Below are 19,180 nucleotides of genomic sequence, written 5' to 3' on the forward strand. Positions count from 1 at the left end.
CTCTTGAATTCTCTTGTAATTACCTACTTGGATGATATCCTTATCTTTTCCAAAACCCTTGAGGAACACATTCTCCATACCAAGATGGTGCTCTCTCGTTTACGAGCCAACAAGCTCTACCCCAAGATGAAGTGTGTTTTCTATCAATCCTCAACTACCTTCTTGGGATAACACAGATTCCCAGCAAGCTCAAACTCCCACACCCACCACAAAGTGAATATATATTTTTTTGTCAACCAGAGAGCTACTGAGCGTGGCAATTGTATATAACAAGAGACAGGGGGTGCCCAATGCTGCATCCAATTGACAAAACATATATAATGAAAGGTATAAAGTAAAATACTTCAATAATAATAATAATATAAAATACTTGGTTATTTAGTTAACCCTTTGGCCAAAGGCGTCATAAGCCTGCATACCAACGTCAAGGTATAACCAAAATAATGCAGGTCCTACACTACACTGTGAACCCTTCCTTTTACCTCTGTGAGAGGGGAAGAACCATAATGGGTCTTGTTCCTGCAGCAAGTGAAATGACCTTCCAAGTTAAAAGGGTGAAGGAGGAGGAGTGTGCTCTGGGGGGAGGTGCCACAGCCTTCAATTGACTGCTAGCAGTCATACATAGGTTAACACAGATTCCCAGCAAGCTCAAACTCCCACACCCACCACAAAGTGAATATATATATATTTTTTATATTATTATTATTATTGAAGTATTTTACTTTATACCTTTCATTATATATGTTTTGTCAATTGGATGCAGCATTGGGCACCCCCTGTCTCTTGTTATATACCTTCTTGGGATATATCGTCTCGGATCAAGGGTTCTCCATGGATCCAGAGAAACTCAATTCTTTACTCGAATGGCCACAACCTAACTCGTTAAAGGCGTTTCAGCGTTTCCTCGGCTTCGCAAATTATTACAGGAAATTTATTGCTGGGTTTTCTACCTTGGTGCCACCTATTATGGCCCCTACCAAGAAAGGGGCCGATCCTTCCTCTTGGCCATTGGAGGCCAGCTGGGCCTTTGATTCTCTTAAAAAGGCCTTTTTCTCGGCTCCCATTCTGCGACATCCCGTCCCCACCCTCCACTTAACCTTGGAAGTTGACGCTTCCGACGTGGGAGCCGGTGCGGTTCTCTCTCAAAGAACCACCCCTGAAAATAAACTACACCCCTGTGGGTTTTTTTCTAAAAAAAATTATTCAGCAGAAAGAAATTACGACGTGGAAACAGGGAGTTGTTGGCCATCAAAATGGCATTACAAGAATGGAGACATCTTCTGAAAGGAACGAAGGAATCCATTCTGATCCTGACAGACCACAAAAATCTTTCTTACATTGAAGATGCTCGCCGTCTTGGGCCTCGTCAAGCTCGTTGGGCGTTGTTCTTCTCAAGGTTCAACTTTACCATCTCATATATTCCTGGGACAGGGAATATCAAATCAGATGCGTTGTCCCATCAGTTAATCACTGAGGAGAAGTCACAGGAGGTTCCGGAGAAGTCACAGGAGGTTCCCTCCAATTGTTTATTTCTGCCACCTCTTTTGACATACTGGATAAGATTTTGGAGTCTCAAACACAGGTCCCCGAAGGGCTAGAAGTACCTGATGGTCGCCTTTACACAGCTCCACGTTTTCATCCCAAGATTCTTGAATGGGGTCATTCCTCCAGATCAGCTGGCCATCCGGGGTTCAAAAGGACTATGGATCTCATTCGGCGAACTTTCTGGTGGCCCCATATGATAAAGGACATTAGAGCTTTCACCTCCTCTTGCCAGTCTGCGCACAAAACAAATCTGTCCGTCAAAAGCCTTCTGGTCTTCTACAACCTCTCCCGGTTCCGGACCGTCCTTGGAGTCACATTGCCATGGACTTCATCGTGGATCTTCCCCCGTCTAATGGTATGACTACTATTCTTGTAATTGTGGACAGATTCTCCAAGCAAGCTGATTTTGTTCCCCTCAAGGGTCTACCCAATTCCAGTACTTTGGCGGATATCTTTGTAAAGGAGATTTTCCATATTCATGGCGTCCCGTGGTCCATTGTCTCAGATCGGGGTACTCAATTTGTTTCTAAATTCTGGCGTGCATTTTCCCAGAGGTTGGGCATTACCCTTCTGTTTTACTCAGGCTACCACCCCCAAACGAATGGGCAAACTGAATGCATGAACCAGTCCCTTGAACAGTATTTGCGTTGTTTTTCTTCTGATTCTCAGGATAATTGGGCTGAGTTGCTCCCTTGGGCAGAATTCGTGATTAACTCTAAAAAACGAGTCAACGCAAGAATCACCGTTTTTTGGAAACTACGGATTTCATCCTACACGTCTTCCCATGCATTCTCCTAGGTCCGGAGTTCCTGCAGCAGATGATAGGGTATCCATTCTACAGGGGTCTTGGAGGAGGATTCAAACAGTTTTACAAGAATTTGTGCTAAGACAAAAGAGACAAGCAGATAGGCTTCGTCGAGAGGCCCATAAGTTCGTACCTGGAGATAAGGTCTGGCTTTCTTCTAAAAATATCAAACTGAAGGCCCCAACCCCTAAATTGTCTCCCAGGTTCCTGGGTCCTTTCTCTATTCTGAGACAAATTAATCCTGTGGCCTATCAGCTTCGCCTGCCACCCTCTATGAAGATTTCTCCCGTGTTCCATGTCTCACTGTTGAAACCTTTTATCCAAGGCAAACGTTTCGCTCATCTGTCGCTTCGGCCTTCTCCCCCCATTGTACCAGGTCAACAGGAGTTTGAGATCCAGTCCATCATTGACTCTCGCATCTCCAGGGGCAAACACCAATTTCTGGTTCACTGGAAGGGAAACGGACCTCAGGACTGTTCTTGGGACTCGCATATGGATATTCACGCTCCATCTCTGCTTAAACGACTCCACTAAAAATTTCCCCTCAAACCTTGGATGGTTCGTCCGGAGTCCGACCCTCGAGGGGGGGTACAGTAAGGATCCGCGCTGCGGGCATACCCGCTGCCAGCGCCTCCTTACCTCTCTTATATGCCGCCCAGGCTCCCCGGCGGCGTACCTTGCTCCTTGCGGCTCCCTCTCCCGCTGCCCCCACACATCCTGATCGTGCGTGTCACCCCTACGGGCGCGCGCAGACCCAGGCTGCCATTTTCTGGTGCCGGGTGCCTGAGGCCGACCCCGATGATGCGGCGCACACTCCACGTGCGTCCCTGTCTCTTCTCTGTCAGGTCCGCCCCCCCAGGCCCTTCTCTCCCATCAGGCTCTTTTCCGGGCTGCTCCTCCGCTCCTCCCCTTGCTGTGACAGGCCCCAGCTACCCAGACACCTTTCCCCTATCAGGTCCTCCCCCGGGCCGCTCCTCTGTTCCTCCCCTTGCTCCAATAGGCCCCAGCTTCCCAAACACTTCCCTCCTATCAGGTCCTTCCTCTGACCACTCCTCCGTTCCTCCCCTTCCTCTGATAGGTCCCAACCCCCTATTTAGTCTCCCCTCACCATTACCTCCTTGCTCTGCATAGCTTCTGTACCTTGGTGCTGCCTGCTGTTGCCTGGCCCCTTTTGTCTTTCAGTCTCTGTTCCTGTCCCTGGATATTCTGCTGACCTCCCTGGATATTGACCTTTGGCTTTGGACTTCGTTAATGCTGCTCTCTGGTACCCTTTGACTTGGACTCTTTACCTTGCAGACTTCTATATCCCTTGGACACGGCTTACGGACAATCTACTTTGCTGCTCTCTCCACTCCACGACCCAGGCTTATGGACACTCAACTACGCTGCTCTCTCCATTCCACGACAATTGGCTTACGGACTATACCTACCACCGCTGGAGTTGGCAAGTACGGTACTCTTTCTATTGTTACCTGGACCATCTACGCTACTTCAACACTCCGGCCGTGCCCCCGTTTACTGTTAGGTGTGTGTTATTATCCCTTTCCACCTCAGTCCCGGGGTCTCGTCTGGCTTGTGGGCAGGCAGAGCGTTACATTATGCAGAGCCCAACAGACCCAGACCACCCTGAGGTGGAAGATACCCTAACCACCATCTCCAAACACTTTACCTTTTTGGAGAACCAGGTTACTGCACTTAACCAACAGGTTGCTACCCCACCATCTGGGGGCCCTCGGGTGGTTCTCACAGGTGTCTGTGGGCACTCGGGTGGTCCCTGCAGGTCCCTGGGGCCCCCACAGCTGTGGGGCCCCTGGTTCTTCCCCGCAGGTGTCCCCCGTGGGTCCTCAGGTGGTTCCCGTGGGTATACGGGGATCCTTGGGTGGTCTCCGTGGGTCCCCGCTGACCTGCGGTACCAATCCTGTATTTAAAAAAATAAACATGGCCTACATTTCAAGAAATACACCTCCCCCCTCCAAAAACATACAGTAATGTGCAAAATAACTATTATCCTATATGGATAATAGATTATTTGCCCATTATTAAACACAACATTAGCCATGCAGCATATAAAGTAAATAAAAAACATTCTACTTACCCGATGCAATATGAAGGGCGTCCTTGTCAGCTTCATATTGCCAGGGGTAAGTAGAACGGTTTTTATTTACTTTATTTATGCTGAATGGCTAATGTTGTGTTTAATATTGGGAAAATAATCTATTATCCATATCTGGATAATAGTTATTTTGCCCATTACTGTACTGGATGTTTGGAGGGGGGTGGAGGGGGAGGTGTATTTCTTGAAATGTAGGCCATGTTTATTTTTTTAATGTTTAATGTTTATTTGGTACCGCAGGCTGGCAGGTACCTACGGGGACCACCCGATGACCCCCGCACGCCCATGGAGACCACCTGAGGACCCACAGACACCTGCGGGGAAGAACCAAGGGCTCCCAGACACCCGTGGGAACCATCCGAGGGCCCCCAAACACCTGTGGGTATGACCTGGGATCCCCCAGACACCCCTGGTGACCACCCGTGAATCCCATTGGGGACCAGCTGGAGGCCACAGAGCCTAACGGGGACCACCTGGAGGCCCCCAGACACCTCTGGGTACCCCTGGGGTGCACTAGGGGGCCTGCAGACACCTGTGGGGACCACCTGGGGACCTCCGCCGGCCTTCTGTGTCCCAGCTCCGACAGGCGTGGTCCCAGGCGCACCAAAAGTATCTATCTGCGAGCAGGTGATTGTTGCAGCCCTATTGGCTGTTGTGCCTCACATGTTCCTGCAGCCCCAGAGGCTACTGGTGGTTGTAGTTCCCCTGTGGAGCTTTCTCCAACATGCCTGCCACTATATCCTGCACTGCGCATGTGCAAGCCTTCTGGTAATGGCCACCATACATACTGCCCAATGCGCATGCGGGAGTTCAAAGATGGCGGCCCCTGCTAGCCGGGGGCACCGCAGAGTCTCTGCTGCACTGGAGCGCTGCCTCCATCTGCTGGCCTCATGTCTCCCTATCTGCTGGCCTCATGTCTCCCTGCCTTCCTGACTATTCGACGGGTCCGCCGCTGACTCCAGCGGCGCCCGCACGCACCGCAGTTCCCCCGCTGCAGCATAGGTAAGGAGAAAAGGGGATCCAGGGGGACCTGGCCACATTGCTTTTATAAGAGGATCCACTATTTCTAAATCAAATTCTAATTCTTCAGCTTGCATTTCTTGCTCTGACGAATCACACTTGTGATATATCATCTCTGATTAGTCCGATGAGGAGTCTCTCACTATATCCAGACTGGTCTGAGACCTTGCTCTCCTCTGTGCTTCACTACTTTCTGCATCTCAGACTCTACACTCTGCTCTACTGTATCTTTCGTCCATGATAGGAAAGTATTCATTTGACTCTACTGCTGCTGCTTTAAGGCAGTCTGCACAAAGCTTCTTGGCTTCTAATGTTGGCTTTTCATATGCTGCACACCCTTTAGGTTTTTTTTAGCTGCTTTTTTCTTCTGATGCAGGAACTCTACCACCCCCGTAGAAGTTCTTTCTTCCGGTTGTACAGTATAACCACAGTACTAAGGTGAACAAAGAATACTTGTTTCAGTTCCATGATATCAACTCTCTTTTATTCTCTAGCAAACTAAGCTACAGACTCACCTAATTTTTGTAAGCGACCCTGTACTTCTTGCAGCTGATTTCTCCTGTCTGACAAGCGTTTCATGCTGCGGCTGCTTCCCAGATACCTTCACACAGCTCTGTGTGCCGTCGCTCTGTCGTCAGCATCAATACGTCCAATCAGAGCGCTTGGCTCTCGCGCGCAATGCACTTACATGGGACGCCTTGCCGGTCTGTCTCCCCCGCTCTGCTGTGTTCTCAGACGCCTGTGCGGTAATAATTTGGGCCTCTGATCCACTCAATAGCGCTGCTGTTTGCCCGCTTCGTTCAATGACGCATCCACGGGATTGCCCAGGCGCACGTCTTGCGGTACGTCGAACAGAGCTTCAGGGGAAGAGAGGCTGAGACTCCCTGGCTTGACTGCAATAGCTACAGTCCTGTGAGTCTGAATAAAAAATAACAAACTCTACTCCTAGCTGTAGGACATGAAAAAGACTATATGCAGGAAGTGGGAGGGGGCTTTTTTGGCCTACCTTCAAGAATTAAATTTCCTGTCCTACTCAGCTGAGGATACAGTTAACCATACAGTGCCCACTGCCATGGTGAACAGGAAAATAACATATACTTTATCCAAGTATAGATACATGCCTAGTTTTTTTTTAACTCACCTCTCTACCCTATGAATTATATACCTTTGTATACCCACACATCTGAATACTTGTGCTCTCTTATGACATGCACAGTAAGAATGCTGCACTCTGCTCTCCTCACTATGCATGTCCTCTTTTACCACATACTGTACATCTCTACAATATCACTTGTATTTTACTGAATTTTGGAAATCACAGCCTAGTTTTCTTAAGCACTTCAACCTGTCCTAATAATTAAACAACTTGCACACATATGTTTTAAGAATCCTTTTACAAAGTAATACGATTTGTCTTGTATATGGTAATTGATGAGAATACAAATTAACTGATGACAATAGTTTTCATTGTAAATCTAATATTTGTCCTATTGGTAATTTAGAATGTCTTGAAATGTGCAGTGTCCTCACTCTTTAGAATAATTACCTAATCATTTGTGTGTTTGACATGTATTAAACAATGTGTGAGAAGAATGTGGGATTTAATATTGAGCTAGGTTTATAACATCATAAACAAATTTGACTTAGTGTATTGCTTCCCCTGATAAGAGAGGGAACAAATAAAATAGAGCAGAAGGTATTTTTGGCTAGGTGATTAGGAGGAAACATAAGTGGTATTGACCTTGCCAGCAATAAATGAGCATAATCATATAGGCTACGTCTACAGTACGCCCTGTCAATCAAAAAAAAATTCTATAGATAAATAAAAACACCCTATCTCAACTCGACGTCAAACAAAATACATAAAACAAAACTTGTAAAACTAGTTTAAACAGGACCTCAACAACTTTTAAAACAACTGAAATATCACTTCAAATAGATAGCTCTAATTATTGACCTTGGGATGTGGCAACTTTGTACAGATATACAGGGAGAAGGAATGGCTCAGTGACTAGAGACACTGACGCTGTAAAACAATGACAAGTTCGAATTAGTGGACCCTGATTAAATTTCTGGTGTCAGCTCCTTGTGACACTATGCCTGTCACTTTATTTCTTTGTAAGTGAGAAGTTGGATTTAAGAGAAATATAGTGAAAGTCCAGGAGTGGTGTGACAGAGTCCAACACTTGCTGCGCAACTGATGAAACCAATGCTGCTGCTCTGTCTTCCTAAGATTTCGGAGAGCAAGGATCATCTTCAGATTGTTGAGATGCCACCATCTTTATCCTTTGTCCTGTCCTTGTCAGCTCTACAAAGACCACAAGCCATGCCCACGAGACCTCCTGAAAAATCTAATTTTTACTGTATTAGATTCCTCATTCAATTCCTATTCCATTATTAAACCTGTAAATTTTCTGAAAGCTTTCAAAGTTCATGGTACTTATTGTACTATTTAAGCTGCGAGAGTGCAGTTTCAGCACTATCACATGGAAAGCCCCAAAGAAGTCAATGTTGCTTTCCGAAATGGCACTCTCACAGCCTATACAATAAGCCCACACAGATGTTATGTTTATAATGGCTTTTAAACATACAGTTATAATAAAAATTGTGCTGTACAACTGCCTGCAATGTCCTGATTTTTGGTAAATTCTTTCTTTTATACGTTTGGAAAATTATATACTGTAAGACCCAATTCAAGAGTCATTAGTTTAAGTATTGCTAATGCCAGGAATCTAAATGATCAGATTCTCTATCCAACAAAATCAGTTTGTAAGATCTTTGGATAAGATTTGTTAACCCTTTTAGTTAGAGAGGCTGTGGTACTAGAGTGCCACAGCCCCCTCCGGCACTCGCGATCCCATGTTCGCTCCACCACTGATAGAACGGAAGAGCAGTCCTCCTCTACAATAAACAGCAATTAGATTAGGATGTATGTCATGGGGCCCCGGGAGTGCTATGTATATAGGCACCCCCACAAGGTTAATTGTGCAGATATTCCACTTTGGTCAGTGCTGCATAATGTGGTAATCTATAAAAAGACATACAACAAAAGTAATAATATTGTCTTCATGATTTATGAAACCTTTATTTATTTTAGGATTACACAATTCTTAATGCCAAAATACATTTACCAACAAAACCGAATGGTAGCATAGGAAACAGCTGTTATATCAGTAGATATGCCTACTGCATAAGGCACTATTAAGCATTAATTTGAATAAAATATTAAACTGTACATGGTTTCTATTGTACACATGGAAAAGTGGTCAGTGACACTCACTTGTATGTGTTTTCGTATTAATGGTGAAACTGATAGCAACTCAATATTTCCCCGCAGCCTATCATTCCTGAGTGCTGTCTTTGTAGCATGGTTTGTTTATTGTGGAACTTGTAAATTAATATTGCTTTGCTACAGTTCACAACCAATTCTGAAATGTTTTGTTTGCAATGTACAGTATTGTGACCAAACTGCATTTATTTAAAAAAATAAATTACATTAATATCACACTGAGTAAACTGATATTTTCAAACTTGAAGAAGGTTGTAAGATTTGTATTACTTAGGGACTTAGGCTACCCTCATTATCACATTTTGAAGTATTGTCAGAAAACTCAGAAAACTCAGGTAAATACTGTATGAAAATTCAAATAGTTACGATTTTAGTATATATAAAATCATAAATATTAAATATAGCTTTTAGACCATGTGTCTGAAAAGAAAGTGAGTAATTGAAATGGCATTTTATATAAAACGACTGCTAAAAAATTATTTTTAGGGGAAAAAGCAGTTTCAGATTACTATATCCAAACACAATATTACTACAGTACAAATGTTATATTAAAGAAACATATACTCTTTAAATATCACAATGCTTTAAACTTAGGATTCTACTAAATGTAATGCATGCTTTCCAACTCTTGCATGCTTTCAAGTTTCCAACTCTTTTTTTCATTCTTTGGTTCCAGTAATTTAATTTTTTATGTGCCACTAACAAAGATGTGCCACAAATGAATGTTGACCTCAAGTCTGGAGTCATATATGGCGGTGAACAGTTTAGTGGTCATACTAAGAAACTTGGATCTTAGTCAATTTTCATACAATTTCTTATCTCTACCATTTGCCTTGGTTTTTATGTGCCTTTTTATATGAAACTGTATTGCTGCAGATACTTTCTTCTACCATGATTAATCACACAACAAATTAATAAACATTCTGCAGGGTCCTAGTGAAGAGGGAATGCTAAATTAAGTTGCAACTCAAGCAATCTGGGCTGAAACGTCCTCGGGAATAAACGAACAGAGACAAGACACCAAAGAATTAAAATGTTGTGTGTGCAAAGTACTAAACCAGCTTGTTGTTGAACTTGTCATTCAGGCAACTTGCAAAAAGCCCTATGAGACAATGGCCGGGAGTCATCAGAGCACGATCCGTGCTATCGCACCCGAAACCGCCATATCTGCCATTGAATTACACTTTGATGACTCCCAGCCAATTTTTCTTCAAGCAGCAATAATTTGTACATGCAAAACTACTTTCAAGTTGTAATTAAATAAAAACAAAGCTTAGAACTTGTATATTTACAGCACTTAAGTGTTGCTTAAACATATGGTCATGAATATTCTATGTGAACCAAAAATTTTTTTCCGTTAATGTGAACAATTTAACAAGTTTTTATTTTATGGCATTTACAGATATTCGTACTTTCCTTACATTCTATGGATACCTGCTTGTGCTTTTTAAGGGGTCTTTTTGGAGACAGAGGAAAGGGAACTAGTAAATAAAATATCTGATGCTTCTTCCAATAGTGAACTAAAACAATGTGCGTTATTTCTATACTGTAATAATACACATGACTATGAGAGCAGATATGTTGATGCAAATTAATAGAATATGATTTATTGAATTCATCTTCGGTTCCCATATCTGGAAAGCTTGTAGTAATATTTTTTTTTGCTTTGCTTCCTTCAACAGGATAAATACTGCATTACTGTCAAATATTTTTTATCTGTACAGATTTATAAAAAGAGAAAGCATAATGCAGAAAAATATTTTAGTTTGCATCTCTTTCTTCAGGCACAAAGGGATGCTACAACCCATGTTGCTGTTAAATTGACCGTAACCATCCAATACAGTAAGACGTACACTGTTGACAATGCAATAACTTTTATGTATGTGAATGTAAGCCACTGCATTACTTACTGTGTGTTTCACTGCTTCTCACACACCTGAATAGGGGTTAACATGGATACTATAAACATGCCCCCTCTAAAATAGTATTTTTCTGCCCAAGGGGCACTAACTTGCTATTTCAGGAGTGTCAACAAATATAGTTTTTCTGCAATTTTGTTTCCTTTATCAGTTGAAAAACAATGTACCAGGTCTGAGTTGCAAAGCATTTAAGAACTGTAATTAAGAACTTTCTTCAATTTGATGAAGATGAAACCAGATAGAAAACATATTTGACATACTGCAAGGTGCAAACTGTATCCTACAGTAGTTTGGTTTGTGCTGAAATTACTACAATCTTCCCTAAACAGTAACAGTGTGGCATGACCTGCAATTTATGCTGTCATGTGGCTGACCTAAACTATTGACATTCCACAAATAGCAAGCAAACAAGTATTTATTTTTAAACACGGATATACCATATTGAAAATGTACGGTAAGATACATCCTTTGATGGCAGTGGCCTTGTTATCTAAATAAAAGTCTTAATGAATTATACTCATTTATTTTGAGATGTGCAGCGAATGATTAGATTTCATAAATGTAGACATTTAAAAACTACAATTTAAAGTATCATACAACATAAAACCCCAGAGCCCATTGCTCGCTTTCTGGCACCTCATCATAAATTCTTGAGGTTCAGTAAGTAACACTTATAAATCTTCTTTCCAATGTTTTTTTCCATTGTGGGGTTCTTTCTCATCCTGTGCCAGCCATGTATAATACACTTTAACTGGATCGGAATTCCAGTGTTTGTGAAATGAGATTGGAACTTGGTGAGCAAGATAATCTTTTGGATAATCTGTCGGTCGTGCCTACAAAGAAAGGAAAGTCCAATTACACATTTGTAAATCTCAATATTTAATACATGATCCTGCATTTACAACTGCAATGTTTAACCAAGTAAATTCTTTTTTTTCCCCAGTACACAGTATACAGTACATGTAGTTTCAAGATCAAGTCCTTGAGACATCAGATGCCACAAAAAAAATTGTACGTCATGCTTCTGACAAAACTTTTCACAATAGTGAATTAATTACTTACTTGATGAAGGGTATCTGAATATGTTGCTCTTTGTGGTATATAATAGAATGCATTTATCTACAGAACTTGATTTCCAGCTGCAAAAAATGTTATAGGGCCAACACAACACAGTACTTTGAAACCATAAAAACGTCTCACTCTGCATCTGCGGTACATCCTTTTCTAGTCTTCAAACCTTGTGCACTACATGTACAGTATGAAGACATTTTGTTTCAGTCCCGTAAAACTTATCACAGCGGAAAATAGCCCAAACAAACGCATTCCAGTCTCATACTGTTTATAATGTGGAATATTTTGGACCCATAGAAGTTCTAACATGCAATTAATCTAGTGTTCTGCTAGAGGGCTAAAGTACAGTGAACTACTGTATATGGTGTTTAGTAAAAACTACTTCTAAAGTACTGTAGTTGAATTATTCCCTATTCATGCCCTCATTTTCTCCTAGTCTAGCCAGGACTGCATAAAAAACTGCACTGAATTCTGATTTAATTTTGCATAGGTTTTTGGGGGGCTAAGATGGACGGTTCTAATCTTTACAAATTGTAGTGAACACTATTTTAAATGAATAATACATTATTTGTTTTTCTAAAAGCATGGCTTAAGTTTTTTCTTAATTAATCATGAATCATGTGTTTTAATGTTTTGCATTTTAGTTTATTACTCACAACATCTTCCCAAATCCCCTACTAGTGAAAACACATACTGTAGTGTGTATGTATATATTCACCATTATCGCCCAGCACACAGCACTTCCACTGCAGCAAGGGATTCTGGGAAATGACATGCAAATGAGCACACAGTGACACCTTTTATCTCAAGCTCATATTACACGAGCAACCCTTAAGCCAATGCATTCTGCTTTAAACACAACTTTTAAGCATAGGCTGGGGTGAGATGCAAAGCCAGTAAACCCACTCAGACATGTTTCAACCTTGATGGGTATCATCAGTGTGAGGTTGGTTGTGCTGGCTATGCTAGTTTGAGACTAAGAGTAGGTATTCACCACACTTATTAAGGTTATGGTGGGTAAAAAAAGTGACAAAAACCCTCCACAGTAAAGCATATAGAAAATGGAGTGTGTTTACTGGCTTTGCTTTGTATACATACATACATATATACATACATACACACATACATACATACATATATATATATATATATATATATATATATATATATATATATATATATAGTGTTCGACAAACCTATACATTTGCTCGCCCCGGGCAAGTGGATTTAACCCCCGGGCGAGTAAATATTGGCCCATGCAGCACACGTTTGGTACTAGGTGGCGAGTAGATTTTTTTGTGTGGCGAGTAGATTTTTTGGTGATTTGTCAACCACTGTGTGTATATATATATATATATATATATATATGTATATGTGTATATATATATATATATATATATATATATATATACACAAGAAATACCCGCAACAGACTGCATAAAATAGGCACTAAAATCAGGTATATACAGTGATGAATGTAATCACTCCTGACGGTGCTAAGGGAAAAAGATATACTGTATGACAACAAGAAACAAACAGAACTCTTATATCAGCACTCTAGTATGTCCAAAAAAATATAAAATTTATTAAAGCAATATAACAAATATTAACACAAGAAATACCCGCAAAAGACTGCATATAATAGAACCCTAAGAAAAAGCCCATACTGGCGAAACGTACGTCGGGGTAGTCCATCTGCTTCCTGGGGTACCCTCTGCCTTACTGCGCTGTCTTGCTTCACGGGGGAGACCAGCTGTTTTTCGTGGCTCCAGTATGCTGCTGAGCCGCCCATGACTCTCGTGTGCAGTGCTGTTTATCTTTGTGCTGCCTTACTGCCTGCCTACAAGCTTCGGTATCTGTGAGTCCTGGGAGGAGTTTTCTCCATAGATGCCTCAGTGTCTCCCACACGAAGTCTGCTTACTGCTGTGCTGCTCGGCTGTTCATCTGTCAGCTCTGGTATCCGTGAGTTCAGGGGAGGAGGTGTTTGTTCTATGCTGCAACGCTCCTCTATGTGTAATTACATATGCTTATATGAACTGAGTGATATACTGCTCCAAGCCTCTGGACTTGGATCCATTAGGATCCGGATTGCATGCACACTTTTGTTGGACGGTTTTGTGTCATCATTAATGAACTTTTACTGTGATTCTTATCTAGAGTTCCCGTTCAGCCCTAAACATCAGGGCATTGTCTGTGTTTTCTCCTCCCTCCCCTCTCCCTTCTCAGCACACTGCTTATGGGGTAAAGTTTATTCATTACTGTGCTCCATTATTTAGTATTGTCAAGGGATGTTTTGCTCTATCCAGGCATTTATACACCGGCCGGTGCAATAGGGGTTAGGTGAAAGGTGATGATTTTCAAACTTTTCTACCTATTAGGGTCACACAGTCTATTTTGCAGCTGACAGTGAGGACAGGCATTTGGGCTCCTTTTTACCCCAGGTATTTTATTATGTGTTGTTAATATTTGTGATATTGCTTTAATAAATGTAATATTTTTTTTGGACATACTAGAGTGCTGATATAAGGGTTCTGTTTGTTTCTTGTTGTCACATTATATATATATATATAGTCAATGAGCATTTACTCGCAATTGTACTGCTGTAAACAGTATTGGAGCTTAACTAATAATGCACTTGCTGTGTTAATAGCAGTAAAGAATAAATCACCTAAAAATGCTAGATATGAGGTGATTTATTTATTGACTTGTTTGTAAGAACTAAAACATTTCTCTAAAGTTTTTAGAAGTGCGGTTACAAATGCAATGTTTTAAATGCATTTGTAAGCAAGTTCAATACATATTAAATTAATATAATTACCTCATTAAACTATAACGTGCAGAATATTCAGTGTAAAAAAAAAAGAAAAGAGACAGACTGAGAAGAAAAAGGGCACTCCAAAAAAAACCCTGGGCAAATTATAAAAATCGAAATTAATTATTGAGATGTCACAGAGGGGATTTAGAAAAGATTCTATCGAAAAAATAAACCAGGGGGATATATATTTTTAATAGTTGTGCACCATGGAGTATACTGTAAATGAAGAGATACAGCTTCCATACAGTACAATTCACTGATATGTTTGTAAATGTTTTTGTACAGTCTTCACAATTGTTAATATGCAAGTAAATATTAACTTTGTATGTTGATCTTTTACTATGAATAATTTACTGACTTACTAAACTTCCGGGATACAAAACACAATAAAACACAGGATATGATGCCAACAATTCAATACTGGAAAGAAGTCCCATGTCCGAAGGGGGGTGAAACATGAATTTTGATTTTTACCATTTGTCAAGGCTTTTTGGAGAGATCTTTTTCTTCTCAGTCTGTCTCTCTTTTTTTTTTTTGGATTCAGACTATGTGAGTCCCTGAGAATTATCGCACTTTCTCCCTCACTGGGGTTATTTTTTTCTTCCTTGTTTTGGTTTAGGGTTGATTTCCTCCATTTTCTTTACCTGTTGTGGGTTCCTTCTCTTCCCCTTCTTTATCCCAGTACATTCAGTGTACGAAACAAAGGAAAGCAAACATACCTGCTTTCTTTAGGGGATTTCAGATTTTAATCAACCTTTATACCTATACTCACCTCTAACTTGTATTATGTTTCATTTCTGAAGTTTAGGTGATCGATAACCTTTTTAACTGCAAATTTTAAATGCAGTGTATTGAAATCTTGTTTTCTTTTTGAAACTACTCTTGCATTCTTTCCTCAGTTGTGTGCAAGCTCCTAACTGGTATGTAGTTAAAGTAGAAGGTACAACAGCCCATATTTACTTAGCGGTGCTATTCCATAAGATTCCTTCTGGCACCACAAGACACTTTATGGTCTATTCACTCGAATTGACTATATGATGTTTCTTGCATTGGAAGCGCTCTTATGGAAAGAGCACCACTTAATATGGGTGTACTGCATATGTTCTTTGATTTATTGTTATTCTTTAGTTAGACTTTCAAATCTAAATTTGCAAAGCTATCAAAAACCTTGCAGTACAGTACTTTCATTTTGTTCCAGCTCCGACATATGTTGCCACTGTAAGTGGAATCAGAGATAAGTAGAGACAGCGGAATGCCTGGCACAGTATGTACTGTAGTAGTTAAAAGAGAAAAAAATGGGTAAGGTAAAATAAAGGTGGAAAAAGTCAAGGTGGGGGTTAAGCTCTATGAGGTTCCAATTTTTTGTTTGTTGATTATATTAATGATGTAATACTTTACCATTGCATTTATATTTTCTGAAAGCCATTTTTCCAAATATCTATTAAAATAGAATTTGCACTTTATTAATATGTACTACAAATGAAGATTAGAATTTTAAAGAATCAACAATACTGCTTTACTTTGATTCACATCATTAACTCAACTCTCAAAATATGAAGGCTTTTTAGCCAACATCTTTTACCTGGTGGAACAGTGGACTGTGTGTAACAGAGATTCCTAGGCCACTGGAGCACATCCCAAGAACCATATCATCAGGGGCATCATTGCTGTAACACCGACATTTGCTAGTTAGTAGTCTTCTCACTGTTTCTCTGCTAAACACCATTCTATGGAAAGTAAAAAACAGATGGTAATGTCAAATGTTAATTCATTGCTCCCTTAATAATATCTATTTTTAAAAAAAATGCAATATCAATATTTAATAACAATAACGTATCAGGCTTGTACTCATGTAGGTGAAAATCCATATGGATTTTCACCTGCATTGCATCTCAGCTGGACGCACGCCTTTGGGACAGCATACAGACAGCTTTCATGTGAGTAAAAATCTTATTCTCATGTCATTGGAGGATTACGCTAGGCTCATAGGTTGCTGCCAGCTATACAGTCACGCGCCGAATACACTGATGTACATCTACACCGGCTAGTTCAGGCAGGGTTCCTTTGACAATATTGGCAGCAGGTAACCTATCAATGAGCTCTACAATCAAGGCATACACAGCTGTTTGTTTTCACTTACCTGTCCCAGGGTCCGCTCAAGATTTGTTATTTATTATTTCCAGACCTCACACTCAGATGCACTGAACTCAGAGGATACTCCTCCCACAGCTTCTACTGTACTCATGTAGCACTGATTATATATGCAGAGATTGACCAAAAGAGCTTACAATCAATTATGTTATGCCTGATGTACGGGAAGCTAAAGTGACTTGCCCAAGTTCACAATGAACTGTGACTAGAAAAGATTCTCTAAATTTACCAACACGCTATTGTCACGGGAGACCGGGCCATTTACACCTTTTTTTTTTTAATAACTTTGATTTTATTGGGTGATACATTACAAACATAGTAACACAATCCATGGCCTACAGCGTATGCACCTTATAATGAATATGATCAAAAACTAATACGACGAACGTGACAAACATGACAGACAGGACTGACAGGGGGACGTAACTAAGAGGTATCTGGGGGGGGGGGGGGTGGACAGGGGTGGGCGACCGGGCTGGTGGGTGGATGCATCTCTCTTTTCGTCATCTGCGATCGGCCTCCTATTGTTTGAAGATCTGTGAGTGCGTGGCTCCACTCCGTGTGGGGTAATTCTCTCCTTCATCTCCCATGTCCCCCTGATCGTACAGTCACTATGTGGTCGTGGACCCATCTGGTTACCGGAGAACGCATTTTGGACTATCATTGCAAAATTGTGGTGGCGTCCACCCCCGGGATGTCTGTCTGGGCCAACCAAGGCGACCAGACTTTTAGAAAATTAGGGCCGGAGTCGTTAACCATACTCGTCAACTGCTCCATCCGGCACACAAGCCAAATTCTGTTCCTGATTTTGGGTATAATTGGTAAATCCGTTTGCTTCCACAATGCTGCGATCTCCCACCTGGTGGCGGTTGCCAAATGTGTTATCAATTTATGTGTTGCGTTCGACAACCCCCGAACCCGTCTGCCTAGCAAGAACAGCCACGAGTCCAGGGGGATCTCCACGCCGATCATCCGTTGCAGCCACTTTCTGATTTCCGCCAAAATCGGGGCCACCTTCGTGCATGACCACAGCATGTGACGCAAGTCAGCCCTTTCCCCGCACTGTTTGGGACAGAGCGGGGAATAGCCTCTGACAAATTTAGACAATTTCATTGGGGTATGGTACCTACGCATCAGGACTTTGTATGCGTTCTCCTTTAACGTGGTACAGATAGAGCTTTAAGCTGCTGCCTGCAGGATCCTGTCCCAGTCTTCGTCCTCTAATGTCTCCCTCAGGTCCGCTTCCCACTGTTTCATATAGCTAAGTCTGGGTTCGTCTCCCGTCTCGGGGCAGATCACTTCCCTGTACATTCTAGAGGTTAGTCCCCTTGTGTCCGTTCCTCTAGAACACAGCTGCTCAAAGTTTGTTCTGGCAGGCCGAATTGGGGCTTTATTATAAAATGCTCTGATCTGGAGGTATCTAAAGAATTCTGCGTTTGGCATACTTTTTTCCTCTTTGATGTGATCGAATGTTTTGATATGTTTCCTACCCTCCAGATCTTTCAGTCGCAAATAACCTGACTGAATCCACCTTGAGAAATTAGAAATATTCAAGCCTGGAGCAAAGTTTGGGTTACCCAATATAGGTGTCATCAAGGAGTTTAGTGTTGTGAGAGAACATCTGAATTTGGTTGCCTCCCATACCCTCAAGGAGCTTGAGATGGCCTGCAGCGGTATCCTAACCCTAGACCTGCTTTTTTTGGGTAACCAAATTAGATTCTGCATCTCCACAGGTGCGCAGCATTCTTTTTCCAGTGCCACCCATCGCCGAAGACCCGGATATGAGTGTCACTGTTTAATTTGGCTCAATTGGGCTGCTTCGTAATAAGCGAACAAGCAAGGCACCCCCAACCCTCCTCTCAAGGTCGGCCTCCTCAAGATATCTTTTTTTATCCTCTGGCATTTTTTATTCCAGATAAACTTCATTATCCTTGACTGCAGAGAGAGGATGTCTTCTTTCAGCAGGGGAATCGGGAGGGCCTGGAAAAGGTATAACACCTTTGGAAATAGATTCATTTTCACACCGTGAATCCTCCCAATCCAAGAGATGCCATACCTTCGCCCATCTCCTGAGATCCTCTCTCAGAGTTTTGAATAACCTGGGATAATTCGCCTTATATAATGCCTTGTAGTCTTTTGTTATATTCACCACTAGGTATTTGATCATGGAGGGTTGCCACTTAAAGTTGAAGTTTAGTCCAATTAGTTTTTCTACTGCTTTTGGAAAATTTATGTTGAGGGCTTCTGACTTGGCCTGATTAATTTGAACCCCGAAAATGATTAAATCTCCCCAGTATTGCAAAAACATTGGGCAAGGAGGTAAGTGGATTGGACAACGTCAGGATCACATCATCCACGTACAGCGCCACTTTGTGGGTCTGCTCTTTTAACGATATCCCCATTACATCCGGGCATAATCTCACATGTGCAGCCAGGGGTTCAATACAAAGGG

General features: G+C 41.6%; 1 protein-coding gene across 1 annotated transcript in view; it reads right to left on the reverse strand.

Annotated features, from left to right (window-relative positions):
- Positions 1-8,552: 8,552 nt before the first annotated feature.
- Positions 8,553-19,180, reverse strand: part of B3GLCT (beta 3-glucosyltransferase) — a 417,163-nt gene continuing 406,535 nt past the window's right edge. The window contains exons 14-15 of the mRNA XM_075592151.1: positions 16,160-16,304; positions 8,553-11,524 (exon numbers count right to left, since the gene is read on the reverse strand). Coding sequence (XP_075448266.1) covers positions 11,363-11,524; positions 16,160-16,304 — 307 coding nt within the window. The 3' untranslated portion in view covers positions 8,553-11,362. The remainder of the gene's footprint in view (positions 11,525-16,159; positions 16,305-19,180) is intronic.

The sequence above is a fragment of the Ascaphus truei genome, chromosome 3, assembly GCF_040206685.1.
Source record: "Ascaphus truei isolate aAscTru1 chromosome 3, aAscTru1.hap1, whole genome shotgun sequence".
Lineage (NCBI taxonomy): Eukaryota > Metazoa > Chordata > Amphibia > Anura > Ascaphidae > Ascaphus > Ascaphus truei.